General features: G+C 38.3%; 2 protein-coding genes across 3 annotated transcripts; both read left to right on the plus strand.

Moving 5' to 3' along the window:
- Positions 1 to 37: 37 nt before the first annotated feature.
- Positions 38 to 5265, plus strand: LOC129353787 (protein O-glucosyltransferase 1-like). Of its 2 annotated transcripts, none has more exons than XM_055023228.1 (11): positions 38 to 142; positions 723 to 813; positions 911 to 1054; positions 1151 to 1286; positions 1359 to 1480; positions 2336 to 2395; positions 2575 to 2674; positions 2753 to 2811; positions 2891 to 3058; positions 3150 to 3206; positions 4953 to 5265. In XM_055023228.1, exons 1-11 carry the CDS (start codon positions 79 to 81, stop codon positions 5146 to 5148), a joined length of 1197 nt encoding a protein of 398 aa, XP_054879203.1. In that variant the 5' UTR covers positions 38 to 78; the 3' UTR covers positions 5149 to 5265. The 2 variants fall into 2 exon arrangements, with proteins under 2 accessions (XP_054879203.1, XP_054879204.1); XM_055023229.1 differs by lacking the exon at positions 4953 to 5265 and adding an exon at positions 3283 to 3701.
- On the plus strand, positions 5178 to 15701 carry LOC129353788 (complex I assembly factor TIMMDC1, mitochondrial-like). The gene is made up of 9 exons (XM_055023230.1): positions 5178 to 5280; positions 6343 to 6641; positions 7400 to 7565; positions 7786 to 7874; positions 8503 to 8570; positions 8719 to 8797; positions 10441 to 10551; positions 10653 to 11668; positions 15178 to 15701. The coding sequence occupies exons 2-8, from the start codon at positions 6394 to 6396 to the stop codon at positions 10801 to 10803; spliced, it is 912 nt and encodes a 303-aa protein (XP_054879205.1). The 5' UTR covers positions 5178 to 5280; positions 6343 to 6393; the 3' UTR covers positions 10804 to 11668; positions 15178 to 15701.
- Positions 15702 to 16428: the final 727 nt, after the last annotated feature.

Below are 16428 nucleotides of genomic sequence, written 5' to 3' on the forward strand. Positions count from 1 at the left end.
TACCATGGTGACCGTGCTCAAGCAGCGCTAACAGAGCGCAGATCGCTGCTTTGTTCGGGAGCTGGAGGACAGCGCGACATGGAGCGCTGCTTTCTTTGGCTCTTTCTGTTGCTGCTTCATGTTCGTGGCTTCTGTTCGGCCGGTAAGACGGATTTAAAGTTTCCGTAAAGAGTCAAAAGGTTTTTACGGTCTCGCTTAATCTCGTTGCGGCGCCTCGCGATAACTTTTGATGACGGAGTCATCGATCGGTTAGCATAGCAGCTAGCTGGCTGGAAGCTAGCTGTGGGAGCAACTTTGTTGTTAAGTTTGCTGCAAGTATTTACACTGTTAATTAATATTAATTAACCTGTATTGCTTTGTGGCGTTTATTTAAGATGTGGGAAGCTTCTGAATACATTTAATACATTGAGATCTCTCGATTTTAAGTTACTTTTCATTCAAACTATTTATGTTGGTCTAGAAAAGGAGTTAGCATTTTTAAATGTTTTTACATGTAGAATAATTAGAGTTTCTATATCTACTATTAACATATATTATCTGTGCTTCTCTTTGTCTCTGCTCATATTTATCTCTTGAAACCAGTTCAAAGTGTAGAAATGATCAATATTAGCATATCTTTAAATATTGTAATGTTTTATAGCATGTGGTTGACTGAGGGAAACAAGAATACAAAAGTTCAAGAGGAAACTGACAACATTCTGTATTTATTTACTATTTTTTAGATAACACGTGGAAGGAAATACAGCAAAAGATCTCAGAAGCTGTCAAAGGATACACAACATGCAACCCTGTTAACTGCAGCTGCCATCTTGAGTGAGTAACATCAATTGAATGTATTTATAAATAAGGGAAATATATATAATATGTGGTGTGTTTTCTTCTTTTTTTATTCTCCTAACTTGTATCTCAGTGTCCTCCATCATGACCTGAAACCCTTTGAAAGGGGAATCTCTCAGAATGTCATGGAAACCACGGTTCTTAAAGGTGTGGGCACCCACTACCAGGTCATCGAACACAAGCTGTACCGAGAGCACAACTGCATGTTCCCTGCAAGGTGCATGAAAAGCGTCTGTTTATTTACATAAATACTGTGTTTTAGGGTTTTATTAAGGTGAAAACTTGCCTAAATGTGGTTTCCTGTGTTCTGCAGGTGCAGTGGAGTGGAGCATTTCATCCTGGAGGTTGTGGACAGGCTGCCTGACGTGGAGATGGTGGTGAATGTGAGAGATTACCCTCAGGTGCCCAACTGGGTGCAACCGATTCTGCCCGTCTTCTCGTTCAGTAAGGTCAGTGTCTCGCCAGTGTTTGTCGTTTGAAGAGGCTGAAGCGTTTGTGAATTAAACATGTTTTGTTTTTAGACGCCAGACTATCTGGACATCATGTATCCGGCGTGGACGTTTTGGGAAGGCGGGCCCGCCGTGTGGCCCATATACCCCACCGGACTGGGCAGATGGGATCTGATGAGAGATGAGCTGAAAAAGTAGGAATAAACACTTTTCATTTTGACTATTAGACTTAATATGAAGATTGTTTTGTTAGTCTAATAAAATTACATAAAGCGACTTTGCAAATGCATTTTTACTCTTAGACCTGTTCAAGATTCTAAATATACAAAAAACTCAAAACTATTTTGGGCAAAAAAAGAGTAAAATGTCTTTGGAGTCCTGCTGAAATGATAAAAGGTAAAAATATCCTGGTGCGTTTATTAAGTCATTCACACAACATTCACTCATTTATTCATGATCATTGAAAAAGGACTCAATAATTTCCATTTTATGATTTGTCATTTTTGTTTTTCTGCCTAAAACTGGATGATAAAAGTCTTCAATCTGCTGCTTTGCTCTCAACTAGACCATTTTTTTAAAGGGCAATTTTGTTTACAGCAATTTTAATTCATTTTATGTTGTGTTTTGTTTCTTTATTTTGGATATTTAAATATTGTCCAGTTTCAGAGTTAAATGTTGATTAGAATTTAAAGTTTATTGATCTTTGACTCTGCATTCTTTCGTTGTTATGACATTATCTTACTTAAAAACGGTCTCAGAACAACAACTTAAAAAACTTCTGGGACAATTTATCACAAGCAAAATCAAAGTCTTCATATCAGGTCTATTGACATTCATTTTCGTGCCTCATCTATGTAAAATACACTAAATATAAATTATATTTTAATTTATTTTAAGTTGCTTGAGATCGGTTGTCTCAAATCGACCACTAGGTGTCAGTAATGTCCTTATTAAAACAGCTTCAGAATGATTCTGGTGTTTTTGGAAGCAAACTGTGTTATTTGTTCATTTTCCTGAGATGTGACATGAAAAGTGTTTGTGATCTTCAGATCTGCAGCTCAGTGGCCTTGGAAGAAGAAAGAGACCAGAGGATTCTTCAGAGGCTCCAGGTGAGAAATATTTGGTTTTCCATCGACGATGCTTCATGGTTTTTGCAGGATGTTACATTTAAATCATGTTTGAATGAATCCAGAACAGTTTTGTTTTTGTTTTTATAAAATAAAATCCAGTGAAGTTTCAACATAGAAAGAAAAGTCATCCTGTGTTTTGTTTTTTTTCCTTTCTGCAGAACCAGCGCTGAGCGCGACCCGCTCATCCTCCTGTCCAGAGAAGCTCCAGATCTGGTGGATGCAGAGTACACCAAGAACCAGGCCTGGAGATCCGAAAAGGTCCGACACGCAGCCACTCCGAACCCGACGCGTCTGCGTTAAGATCTGCTGTTCACCCTTTAATTGTTTCTCTTTCAGGACACACTCGGCAGACCTCCAGCTAAAGAAATCCCTCTGGTCGATCACTGTAAATACAAGTAAGCATCTTTTTAAGAGAATAAATGGTATCATAAGTAATTTAGTTCTCTGAATGGACGGTTTGGTGTTTTCTGCTAGATATTTATTTAACTTCCGGGGTGTGGCGGCGAGTTTCCGCCTCAAACATCTCTTCCTCTGCGGCTCGTTGGTGTTTCACGTGGGCGACGAGTGGCAGGAGTTTTTCTACCCGCAGCTCAAACCCTGGGTCCACTTTGTCCCCGTCAAACAGGACTTATCTGATGTCAGGTACCTCGTTATTTTGTGGATATTGATGGGAAAAGAGACACAAATACAGTGAAACTCCCTTTAATAGCGATGTCATATCCTGTGTCTACAGAGAGCTTCTTCAGTTTGTCAAAGAAAACGATTCCGTCGCACAAGAGATCGCTTCCAGGTAACCGCAAATGTTTAATAGTTAATGTGGGTCTAATTAAAGAAATGAAAATATTGAGCACCTTTTGTCCTCTCAGAGGTCAGGAGTTCATCCTGAACCACCTTCAAATGGGAGAAATTACGTGTTACTGGGAGAAACTGCTGACCGAGTTCAGCCAGCTGCTCACCTACAAACCCAAACTGAGGAGCAACTACAAACACATTGTCCAGAAATTCATCAAAACGGAGCTTTAAACTGATACGAAGGAGAATCAACAATTATGAATGTATTTTCTGTGGTACGAAGTTTTTATTTTATTTTTATTTGTGTTGATTTTCATTTTTAGGGGGCAAAATCATGGTTTCAAAACTTGGTCCAGATCTTTCAAGTATGTTTAGACAGTTCCCTAAACGGCCACTGGAGGGCTCCACAGTATCTTTGAGGTCATTTTCTGTCCAAAATCAATACTTCTAGATATTTCAATCAAGTTTATTTGTGCAGCATATTTCTGGAACAACAGCCCAAACTGTGTTAAAACAAAAACACAGTTTAGGGACAAAGACAAACTGTAAACAGGAAATAGTTGATCTCAATGAGGTTCTGTCAGTGTTTAAGTCAAACAGTTTTCAGCATCATGCTGCCGCCACCAGGACTCACATTGTCCTGATCTTCAGTGTTACGTTTCTTTCTTGTGATCAAAAATATGTAAAGGTGGAAAAATGGAAGATTTCAGGCAGACTGTTGATTATTTTAACAAATGAATGTAGCTGCTGCTGTTGGCAGGTTTTTACAACTTGAAGAATAGTGTTTCCTTTTACACAAAGTGCCAAAACATAGCAATAGTTTCCATTTCTATCTTTGGATAAAATTTGGCTTTTTTAAAAACATATTTTATGTTTTTCTTTTTGATAATAAACAGTATCAGGGTTGGTGCTTACCAGGATTTTATATGTTGTAGTATTCTGTCCTGTCAGCTTGACACACGCTGGGCTTTTTTTTTGTAAATTTGTTTCACATTGTAAAGACTCTGATCTCATCGTCTGAGAATAATCAGTGGTTGGTTTCAAAGTTTCTATCATTACAATAAAATGTGGAAAACAACTTTCAACATGAATTTGCTTCTTTTATTGATATATTTATATATATAGCTGTTTAGATTTTCTCAAAATCATTTTTTGCTGTTTATTTGTTTGGTTTTTTGTAGGTGAAATAAAATTTCAACCACTTGAAAATATATTTTTCTACCCTCTTTTTTGAAAGTTGTATCATGGCTGTAAAACATTTTAAAGTGCTCCCCAGAGCTTTGAGTATTTGAAAATGAGGCAAATGGCTATTTTTTTTTCTCATGATTTGTTTTTAGTGAATAAACTCAATTGACATTATTTAAACAGGATATTGTAAACATATTTTCTGGGTTCCTTTGAAAAAACTCAATATCTTACAGAGTATTATCATCTAGATATCTTAATACACTTGAATTAAAAAAAAGTCACTCAAAGGTAACTTTTCAGAAAGATACAGGAGATTGTTTAAGTCAATTCCTTAATCTTTATGAGAAAAGTACTGGCAAATTATTGCCCTTATGGGAAAAATGTGGGAAAACTGGTGTTTTTCATGAATAAAATGGGATCATTTACAGAACGCAAGTTCCTATATCTTGCTTAAAGGTGAGTTTTGTTTGATTGCAAATTTATTAAGAAGGTTTAAGTAAAAACTAGACTAAACTCCTCCAATATTTTTAATTTTGGCAGCTTTCTCTCTGTGTAGGGCTTCGTTTAGCACTCCGGCCGCCAGGGGGCGCGTCTCTCCGGCCTCTGCACGTGTTCTGAGCCCGAGTCAGAGGTTATGTTGCTGCTGCAGCATTGAGCTTTCAGAAGTCGATGTTTGGATGACCGTCAGAACGACTCATGTGAGAAGAGAAATACTGTCATTCATGTTTGTGTTTTCCGGACGTCTCCAGTAAATAAGACCCACATTTTCCTGCTTCTAAATCCCTCCGCGGCGCATCTTAACCTTCATATATGAAGCTCACGGGAAGCTAATGGGAAGCTAGCTTCTTTCACCGGTAGTTTAGCAGCGCAATTGGCTAAATTATGTAAGTAACACAAAGGTAATAAATATACTGAAGTAGCAAAATGAGATTTAAAATATATTTAGAGTGAAGGTGGATTTATTTTTCTTGATCCTAGCATTTTAATTTTATGTAGTGGTGGAATAGAAATATCATTTAATCTCCCAAATTGGGGAAATTCAAGTGTCCAGTAGTGAGATGAAGGTAAACAAAAGCATTTTCACACAAAAAAATTTATATTAAAAAAAGTGAAAATTTCTGATCTTGAGAAGTTTAAAATTACCTTAAAAAACTCAAAAAAAATTAGATTAATCCCAAAACTTTTCTATTAAAAAATAAACATTTCTGAAAGTGAAAATTGGAAATTTTGCTAGAAAAGAAATCTGAAAATTTCACATCAATCTTTAGAAATTGTTATAAAAGGCTTCAGAATTTCTGAAGTTGATAATTTGCTAGAAAAAAAACCCCTCAAAATTAATTAATCCCAGAAATGTTCTTGTAAAAACAGAAGTTTAAACTTTTCTAGAAAAAACTGACTTTGAGGTGAATCTCAGACATTTTGAGATAAAAATTGGGAAATTTCATAGTTTGAAGATTTGAACTATTTGAAGAAATTTAGTTTTTTTTCTAGAAAAATGTTGAAATAAGAAAAATGTTCCAATTTTTGATGGAAATTTATTACCACAGAGCGGATTTTCTCACAACCTTATCAAAAACGTTAAACAATAAAATTGTTATTTATTTTACTGTTTACGATCTACTTTGTTTTTCTTGATGTTTTGAAGTTACAACCGCAAACCTTAATGAGTTTTTCTGGGATTTTATGTGATAGAGAAACATAAAATAGCATATTTTAGGAGAAATGTGCAGCAGAGTGATGTTATTCTCGGTGTAAGCACACACTAAGGAGCAAATAATATTGAACCACAGAACTTTAACGCTTCATTATTAAGCACTAATCTCTAAAACATCCGTTTATTCTCCATTTCTGCCGCGAGGCTTAGATACATTTAAGATTTTCCATGATTTCTGCTGTCATTGAACTCGTTCTCGTTGCATAACTGAGTGTTTCTGGTTCTGCTGCAGCCAGAGAACGAGCCCCGTCCTGCTCAGACAGACTCCAGCCTCCGGGGCCCGATGAGCACCGGCCCGTTCCAGGGCTTCGTCCAGACCGCCATGCCTCGCTTCTTCTGCTTTCTGCTCCCCAGGGTGGATGCAGCTGATGTGGCTGCTGGGCAGATGCCCTCCTCTTCCTCCTCCTCTTCCTCCACCTCTTCCTCCTCCTCCTCCACTAGTCCTGCAGTCGGCTCTCTGCCAAAGAACATCCGCAAGCCAGAATTTCCAGATTCGGGATGGCAGCGCATCAAGGACCTCTTTGATCGAGAGTCAGTCTCTTCTCACTCAGTTTGATTATTTTGATTCTCTGTTTATTATTAGTTAAATGGACAAAACTCTTATTGTCAATTAATAATTAATCATATCAGGGTTTTCAAAGAAGCATATGCAGAAAAACACAAAGAAACTTCTTCAGGATTATAACTTCTTTCAAAAATCACTCATCCTGATGCTCTATGCTGTACAAGTCACAGTTTTCCTTCCTTCATTCCTTGTTTCCTTGCTTCCTTCCTTCCTTCATTCCTTTGTTTCTCATGTTCTTTCTGTCTTCTCCTTTCCTTTCTGGTATTTCTGAGTCTTTTCATTCTTTCCCTCTGTTTTTTTTCAATCTTTGCTTTCTGCTTTTCTGCGTCCTTCATGTTACCTTTCCTTCCTTATTTGATTCCTTGATTCTTTCAACTCTTTTGTTTAATATTGAGGAGAAATTTCACGTTTTGACTTTAAAAGATTCGGTGAAAATCTGGTGGAAGGTCATTGATTATTCTGATGATTAATCAGAGAACAACAAATTTGCACATGCTGCAGATTTTTCATGAAACATTGTAAAAAATGTTAGAAATGCATTAAATAAAGAAACATCTCATTGTTTAAGTATTGCCCATATTTAAACAATTTGCAGATAAATATGTTTTTGTCTTTAAGCAAAATACTTGCTTAAATCTATACTCTGTTTAGCGATTAATTGTTTAGTTGATGATTATTTCAAGAATCGATTGATCGTTTCAGTTCTGGACTTTTCTGATTGTAGGGAGAGGCAGAGACCCCCAGAGGAGGTGATGACCGTGATGAAGTGCGGCATTCTGGGAGCATTCATCGGCTTCCTGTACGGCGGCCTGCCAGCTGCGCGCCTCGCCAGGCAGAGGTACATCCAGACCAGCCAGGCGGAGCTGTACACGGGTCGCGTGGAAGCAGTCGTAAGTGAATCCTCGCCGGAGTGTGAACCGTCCTGACTAATCGGTTGTGATCGTCTAAACACGCTTTAGGGGAGATGCTATGAATTTCTCAACTTTCTCACATAATGTTGCCAGAAAGTTGCTGTAAGACTAATAAGAAAGTGTATTTTTAAGACGTCCTAATCTCTGATTGTTGCACTGACGGGTATTAAATGAAAGCATCGTTGTCGTTTCCTCTTAGCGCTCCGCTCACAACGCGGCGATCCGAGGTTTTGTACGGTACGGCTGGAGATGGAGCTGGAGAGTTTCTGTCATAGTCACTTTGTTCAGGTGAGCAGAATAAGTGGATCATTTCATGACACCTGAGGGTGAATTCACAAAGAAGGAGATGGATTTTAAATGACTTCCTGCAGGACTCTTCCCCTTTTCAGCTCCGCTTTATTAAAATCTGCCTTGAAAAAGTTGTGATTTTCACAAACTTTAGTGTATTTTATGAAAAAAAAAAAACAGAACAATTATGTTAATTATGTAGATAGTAAATGTTTGCTGGTTGAAATAAAAAGTCAAACTAGAACAATTAAAGTATCTGAAGACATTTGTTTCTCTAAAAATATGTCTTTATATTCATTAGAGTTTAAAGCTTATTGATCTTTAAGAATCTGTTTTCACATAGTTATTATTAGAGTTATATTATCTGAAAATAATGACGGTATCATTGTTTATGGCAAAAACTTTTGGGACAATTGTAATAAAAATTACAAGCCATTTATCTACATATTTCACCCTTTTGCTGCAAAACCGCTGCATAAAAATTTCAGTAAAATGCATTTCTGTTGTATTACGACAAAATATTGAAAAATTCAAGAGTGGGAAATGTTTTGCCAAGATGACGTGTGATAAATAATGAGGAAAACTAATTAAGTGATAGTTTATAACTGACGTTTTGTTCCTGCTACAGCTCCGTCAGCACCGGCCTGTCTGTGTACAGAAACAAAGACGCTGTCAGTAATTATGTTGCAGCTGGAGGTGAGTTGCTTGGTTTATCTCACCTGACGTCCAAATGAAGCCTTCCGCTGTTACATAACTTCATATTAAAATCAGTTTGAACGTCACAGAGCGTTTAGGTAGAAGAAGCGGTGACTGATGGTGAAACTCTCTCTCTGTCTGTGTGCAGCTGTCACGGTCGGCCTGTTCAGGCTCAACCTGGGCCTGAGAGGCCTGCTGGCTGGGAGCGTCATCGGCGCCGTGCTCGGGTAATATTTGTTCTGTGTGCACTAATTGGTGAAAAACCCAAAAACCTAACTTTACAGCGCCCATCTCAGAGCAACTTAAATCTTCTCTGCACTATGTAGCAATTTCCCCTTGAGATCAATAAAATATATGATGTCCTAGTTTATTCTAAAGGTTTTTGAGAATTTAGTTGCATCATAATAGATGAATGTCACAAAACTGTGATTGAAACTTTTTTTTGGGCATACACAAGCCATGTGATTAACACCAGGATGTTTCTACTGGCAGAAACGACAAAGAAGATGACAGGAAGTGGTTGAAACTTTTTGTCACAATTTATAAAAAGTGGAGTAGAATCCAGTGCTCTTCTGTAAAATGGCTGACTATAATTTCCCCAAAACGTTTGTCACTCCAGCACCTCAATGTTTCCTCTGAAAATGTCATACAACTGTTTATATTCGACACTTTCGTTATTTTTAAGAACTTATCACGTTTAATTTAATCTCTTATTTAACAGCAATGCCGCAAATCTGTGTCGTTCTTAGACAAATACTTGTAGTGTTTATTTCCCCGCGCTCGCTTGTCGTTTTTCCACTCTTGCTTGAGAGCAGACGGCGCTCTGGCAGCCAGCTGCGCCCCACGGCAGCCCTCTGCTGCCCAGCTGCACCTTTGCCTCCATCTCTGCTCCCTCTGCCAGAGGGACTCATCTGCACTGCAGTTGGCCGTGTTTTTTTGGTTACGAGAGTAAAAAACGGGAGCCAAAGCATCATCTGCCCCCTCAACATGGACACCATTAGCCGATCCTCCTTCACTCCCATCTTCTGATTTACTTTTTTGTTGCTGACTTCACTCAGGTTGAAGCAGGTTGTGATATAAAGGTCTAACCTGAGGACGGATTGTTTGTAGTTATTGTTGTGTTGGCTCTGGCCCGCTGCGTCCTGCGCTCTCTGTGGCTCAGCGGGCAGCCACCTGGAGCGTTTGATGTGAAGTAGGTGAGGTGGAAACGAGCTGAGGAGAGATGGGAGGGAGCCGAGCGCGTGGCATCACGCTCCAGAGCTCCGCTAAAGCTCCCGACATCAGTGGTGGCGAAGCCAGAGAGGAGGAAAGAGAAGTCTGGGTGTTTAGATACTCTTATAATGAAACGTTCATTTCAAATTCATTGTTTTGAAATGCGATTTTACATTGTTTTGGTTTAAATGGAAAAGAAACAGTAAAATGTTTCCCTTAAAGGGACGGTAACGTATAAACTAATTTCATTTTACATCATGCTGCAATGTTAATTCCTAGAGTGTTTGATTCTTTCATGCATGTTTGAGAAACCTTTAATCTTTATGGCAACCATTCAGCTGTGAAAGGCCTGGTTAGACTTAGCCCGCCTTCGAGGCGCAGCTCCTCCTCCACTCAGCTCCTTCAGACTAGCCAGCAGCAATTAGCAAACATCTGGTGTTAGCTGAGCTTGTTATATGAGGAGTGCTGGTAAAAAAATAAAATCAAAAAAATATTTAAAGGGTTATGTGATGAGTTCTTAAAGAGACCCAGTTTTTGTTTGACATGTGTAACATTTTGATAAAATAAAAAGCAACAATTTTCTTCCCTTTCCACTGAGTTTCCTTTTAGGACCACATCATTATTCACCATATTTTTGATGAAATGCTTCTCTCCACAGGATTCCTGCAGGCGCCATGATCATCGGCTTGCAGCTTCTGACAGGAGAAACCTTCAGAGAGCGGAGACAGCGAGAACGCAGAGAGCTTTACGACCTCAAACTAGCAGAATGGTAAGGAAAATATTTTCACCCTTGTGTTTCTCTCAGGCCCAGTGGGTCGACTTCACACGCGTCTGAAGCCCTAAGCCTGTTTTCTGCGCTGGTCCGATCAGGTCGGCCCGCCTGCAGCTGACCGATGAGCTGATCGACACTTTGAACGTCAGCGTTCAGCCAGAAGAAACCAATAAGGACCTGGAGAAGATCGAGGAGCTGCTCAGTTTATCGCACAATGACAACAAAGACTCAAGCAGCCAATCACAGTAGCTGAATCACTTCCTGGTATTTTCCACTCCATGTGTCGGACATGTTGTCAGTGAAAGGGTCAAAGGTTGCCCGGACTCTGGACTTGAAGAATAAACATGGAAAACTTGCTGTACAATATAAAAAAGAACATTATGGTTTAAAAATCCTTTCCATCCACTGATGTAATTAATCATAGGAACGAAGAAACGCCCAACAAAATACAAAAGTAAATGAATATATTTACTTTCCCATCTTAATAAATTATTTCTAATACTGTCAGAATCTTATTTACTTGTAAAACAAATGACATTTCTGGTCTCAAATTTTGCTTGAAACTCTGGTTTTGCTTCAGAAAATTTTTGTGTTTTCCTTCCACTCAACTTTCCTGGTATATTTGTAACCTTTTAGTAATTTGCTGGCCTTGTGTGAGATCAGTAAAAGTCAAAACTGATCCTTCCTACAACTGTTGCATGAGTTTTATGATCAAGAATCCACTTGGGAATATATTTGGAATTTTTTGTTTATTTAAAATATTTTCTTCTCTGACTTGTTGTCGTTGGTGATGAGCTTCATTCATAACTGCTTAAAACGATGCACAGTGAAAACTGTATAATATATTACTGATGAATGTGTTTTAAAACAACAAGTGTTGTTTTCTGAAGCGTTCATTTGGTCTTTACGTGTTTTAAATCTTTGTAAACTCATGTTTTCGCAGTTCGGGTTTCTCTGCCTCCTGGGCTTTTTCAGCAACTAGGTCACACAAATCTTGGGCCCCTGGTGTAAACAAGACGCATCAGCAGCTGTGGCCCCGGATGCTGCGGCTGACGGACCGACGCGCAAAGCTTCATCTGGACAGAGATGTCGGCGTAAATCCTTCACACGGCAGGTATTTTTATTTACATCTCCAATAGATGGGAAAATGTTTTCACTTCTTTCAGGATTATAGTGATAATTAACAAACTGTTTATTGTTAAAAATCATGATTTTTTTGCTTAGTTTCCACCTCTACTTCATTTTAAAGCTTGTATTTTTAACAACGTTTGAGGGAAAAATGGTAACAAGAGTATTAATTGTTTATAAATTAGCAATGAGCGCCCTCTAGTGGAGGTTCTCTGGAACTTATAGCTTTAATGTTCATTTAAATAGAGATGCATTTGCTTTCTAATAAAATAATTCATTAACACCTCAGGTTGGAAATGCTTTTAATGCAGCAAAAAGTGTTGAAAATCACATTTTATCCCAACTTTATTCTGTTTTTATTCTGCTGTTAATGACTTGGGACATAAATAATAGCAACACAACCCATCAGTTTTAAGACATATGTAGATGGATTTGCAATATGCGTAATTTGCAGAACAGTTTGGGATTTAAAATAACATTTAGTGATCCTAAAAGGAAATTAAATGTAATTCGTATTAATTCAGATTCTTCAGAGAAAAAATTCCCTTCTCACCCACCGCGGGTGGTTCTTATCCTCTGAGCTCGGGTCCTCTACCAGAGGCCTGGGAGCTTGAGGGTCTGCGCAGTATCTTGGCTGTGCCAAGGACTGCACATTTCTGGACTGAGATGTCTGATGTTGTTCCTGGGATCTGTTGTAGCCACTGCTCCAGTTTGGGGGTTACTGCCCCGAGGGCCCCGATGACCACAGGCACCACTGTGGTCTTCACCTTCCAGGCCCTCTCCATTTTCCCTGAGGCCCTGGTATTTCTCCAGTTTCTCGTGCTCCTTTTTCCTGATGTTGCAATCACTTGATATTGCTACATCTACCACAACGGCTTTCCTCTGATGTTTATCCACTACGACAATGTCTGGTTGGTTCGCCATTACCAGATATTATATATATATATATATATATATATATATATATATATATATATATATATATATATATATATATATATATATATATATATATATATATAGCGATGGCTTTTCTCTTGTAGCCGTCGAAAAGGTTTGTTGCTAAAGAAGCTCGTTCTTCACAAAGTGCTGACATCCGTCTTATTAAAGAAAGTTGAGTGGAAGAAAAAAGTGTGGTTAAAAAAGACAGAAAATGTGACATCATCCAAGAAGCTTCATCTGGAATCAACTAATCAAGAGCTGGAAGCCAAATGTTTCCACAGTCGGTGACGGACTGGGTGCCAGATCATCTGCTGGTTCTGGTCCACTGGGTTTTCTGAAGTCCACAGTCAACCAGCAGGACTTCCCAGAGCTCTCCAGGCTTCCTTCTGCTGAGAAACTTTACGGAGTCGCTGATTTAATTTTCCAGCAGGCCCACACTGCACAAGACACCAACAGCTGCTTCAATCACCTCTCGGTTAATTGATTGATCGGTTGATTGATCTCACCATAGAAGTATTATCAACAGGAGCAACGCAGAGGACCTGAAGGCCGTTGTCAAAGAAATCTGGACTTTAATGCATAATTCTTGCGTGACATCACACTTCTGGGAACGTTTTAAGTGGCAGCCATCTTAGTAGGCACAAGCTTAGCGCTAGCTCTCACTTCGTTCCTGTCTAACTTACAAACAATAAAAGTACATCACGACTGTTAGACAATCATAGTTTTTGAGTACTCACTTCTATGTATTACTCAGATAAATAGCAGTGACTTTTTGTCGAATTAGCAAAATTAGCTCAGCTAGTGTAGCTTTTATCTGCTAGCTAAGACAGACATGTAGCCTCCATGTGTGTTGCTACATGTACCAATCATGAGAGCCTTGTTATTCACCTGAAGAGTTTTACAAATTCATTTCAACCTTCATTCTCAGTCTCATACGGGTGGATCCCAACAGCAGCCATTTTCTTTCTGTGGCACATTGGCCAAGAAATGTGCCAACAGAAATATTTACTTTCTGTTGGTCTGGTCACAGTAGGCTGCGTTTCCCCACTATAGATTTGTGGGAACTTTTAATTACACAGACGCAGAACCAAGTCCGATCTTGTCCATGCTACGCCGCATCGATGCAGTAATTCACGTAAAACCAGCGATGGAGTGGATAGAAATTCAAATGCTTTTCTTTTCTGTTTTGAATCTCTCTTCTTTTTTTTTTATTAATGTAATGTAAAGTAACATTGTGAAACTGAATTTTTGGGTTTTCATTTTCTGTAAACCATAATGACCACAACAACAAGAAATAAAGTTTCTCTTAATTTAAATTAAAATGTTCCACAATGTGATTCAAGATATCAAGTTTGTAACAAGTAGTTGATTGAAAACAACTTTCCAAAGATGTTGAAATAACAAGTAGGTGAATTTGGAGTCCAACTTTTTGACTCCATGTGTTTTCAGCAACAATTAAACATCATGATCTACAGTCAAAACTGCTGGCTGCAAAAGCAGAATTCACAATCACATCTTCATCCAAGCTGTCGTCAAATCATAAATCTGCTAAATCTTCAGAGTTGCGCAAATCAGCCGATTCAAAACATGCCGATCTCATCGGTTTGAATTTCTCATGTTTCCTGGGAATCTTTCGTTCTTCTAAATGTGGATGAAGCAAAGTCAGACTCAAACGGTTCGTTGTACTCAGAAATATGAGGGTAAATGAAGTTCAAAATGGCGTTTCTATGTCAAACCCAGTCCTCAAATACTATTAAACCTTTACATGTGTGCTGGTTACATTTGTTTTGGTTTAGTTTCAACTCATAAAGTTTCGTAGAAGAAGATATGAAGAGTCACTTTTGCAAGAGTTGCTGTATATTCTGCGTTTCCTCCTGTGAGGACAAAATGAATCATCTGAATCAAATGTAAAAATAACATTTTACTAAGTATTTTTGTTTAGTTTCTACTGCAAATGTCTTATTACATTTGGAATTAGAGAAAATGATCTTACAAGTAGCTTTAGGAGTTTGTTTTGAGTAAATATTGTGTATTATTTCACTTATAAACAGACAATATTAAATTTAGGAGGACAATAAATAATGTTTTTGTTTTGAGATCATTTTCAGGTAATTTAATGCAATAAGACATTCTAGATAAACTTTAGATTCTTATGAACATTTAACACTGGAATTGGAATACATGTTAAATGTAGATGTAGATAAATAAAACAATAAATGCAGTGATTTATGAAGTCTCTGTAAATAAAATGGTCCTTCAGAAAAAGGTTGAGTTGGGACCAAAACAGCAAACTGAAGAGTTTTATCATCCAGGTTTTGATATTTTCTTCTCTTCGATCAGCAGTTTAGGAAAAATTAAAAAATGTTTTTAGATTCTGTCACACAAAATCCTAATGAAATAAACTGAATTCTTTAGCCAGTAAAAACTAGATTTCTACAATAGACTCATTTACAGATTCCTGCTCCTGCCAGAGAGTAAATGAAACGTTAAAGTGAATCTGATTCCTGCTAATGTCAGAAATTAAACCGTTCTCTTAACGTTTGTGTTTTTCAGCTGGAGGAGACGATTCCCCAGAGGAACGCGGCGTCTCGGAGCGTCTCGTATGTAATAACTTGTTAGGACAGAATCTACTCTGCAGGAATTTCGGTTTGAGCTCATCAAGACGTCTTAAAGTCACAGAGCTCCATGTGTCACAACACATCTGCTGTAATCACTCCTGGCTTCCTCACGTCAGGCTGCAGGTATTTGCACAGCTGAAGCAGTCATGGCGATCTGTACATCCTGTAGTGATGTTACAATTAGCTCTTGTTTTATTCTCAGAAGTTGGTTTTGCAGAACAGGGTTTTCCTCTCTCAACCAAAACCAGAACCAAAGTGATGTGGATACATGAGGTGGTGTAAAGTTTATCAATGCCTTCAGTCAGGAGCGGCTCTTTTACGATGGGATTCTCTGCAGGGCCTCAGATTTACAAGGTGAGATCACAGTCCAGAAGTGGAGAGTTGTTGAGCTGAAGCTTTGATGATGTGTGAGCCAGATCTTTACCATGCGACTGAATGCAACAAACGTCTCACTGGCGGAGAGCAATCAACGTTCCCAAGTCCTAAAACAGAAAAGGATCCAGGATTTTAACATGTTAGAGGTAAAAAGTAATAATAAAGCGTTTATGTATCCATGTGGCTCTTAATGAAGCGCATCGTAGTGATGAAGCACTAAAAAAAGGTTTTTAGGCACTCCTTGTTACCTAGCAACCCCAGTGGTGCTCCAGCATGTTTGGTCAGCTGGTTTTCTGTAGATAATCTAATCTGCACATGCAGATCATGTGCTATAAATTAGCTACAATATGTTTTATTACAAGAGCCTTTTGGGTCCTAAAGTTAATAATTGTAGTAATTACATCAACCTCACAGTGTAAACATGTCTGTTAAATGATTTTACTGTAAAATAAGAAGAAAGTTAAAAGTGTTGAAGGACCGGATTTGTAGCTCGTCTGTTAGATACTGTCATCAAAAGGAAAGAGAGACAAACAGCATTTTTTAAATTATTTTCTCTATTGACTTTTTCAAATGTCAGAATGGCCAACATCTGACTGCTTGTGGTTCTTATTGTGTAGTAACTGAATATCTAATGTTGTTTAGATGCTTCTGGTTATCACATTTGCTAAAAGAAGCTTTGATCGATGCACTATCAATCAATAGTGAGTAGAAATTCTGCCAAATCCTTTTACATGGTTATTTTGTCATTTGGATGCGTCTCGTGTCAGGTCTTCCTGTTTCAGCCTGAAGTCTCGTTTTAAAAACGGTGAAG

The sequence above is a fragment of the Poeciliopsis prolifica genome, unplaced genomic scaffold (genome assembly GCF_027474105.1).
Source record: "Poeciliopsis prolifica strain line A6 unplaced genomic scaffold, Auburn_PproV2 SCAFFOLD097, whole genome shotgun sequence".
In the NCBI taxonomy this organism is placed as follows: Eukaryota; Metazoa; Chordata; class Actinopteri; order Cyprinodontiformes; family Poeciliidae; genus Poeciliopsis; species Poeciliopsis prolifica.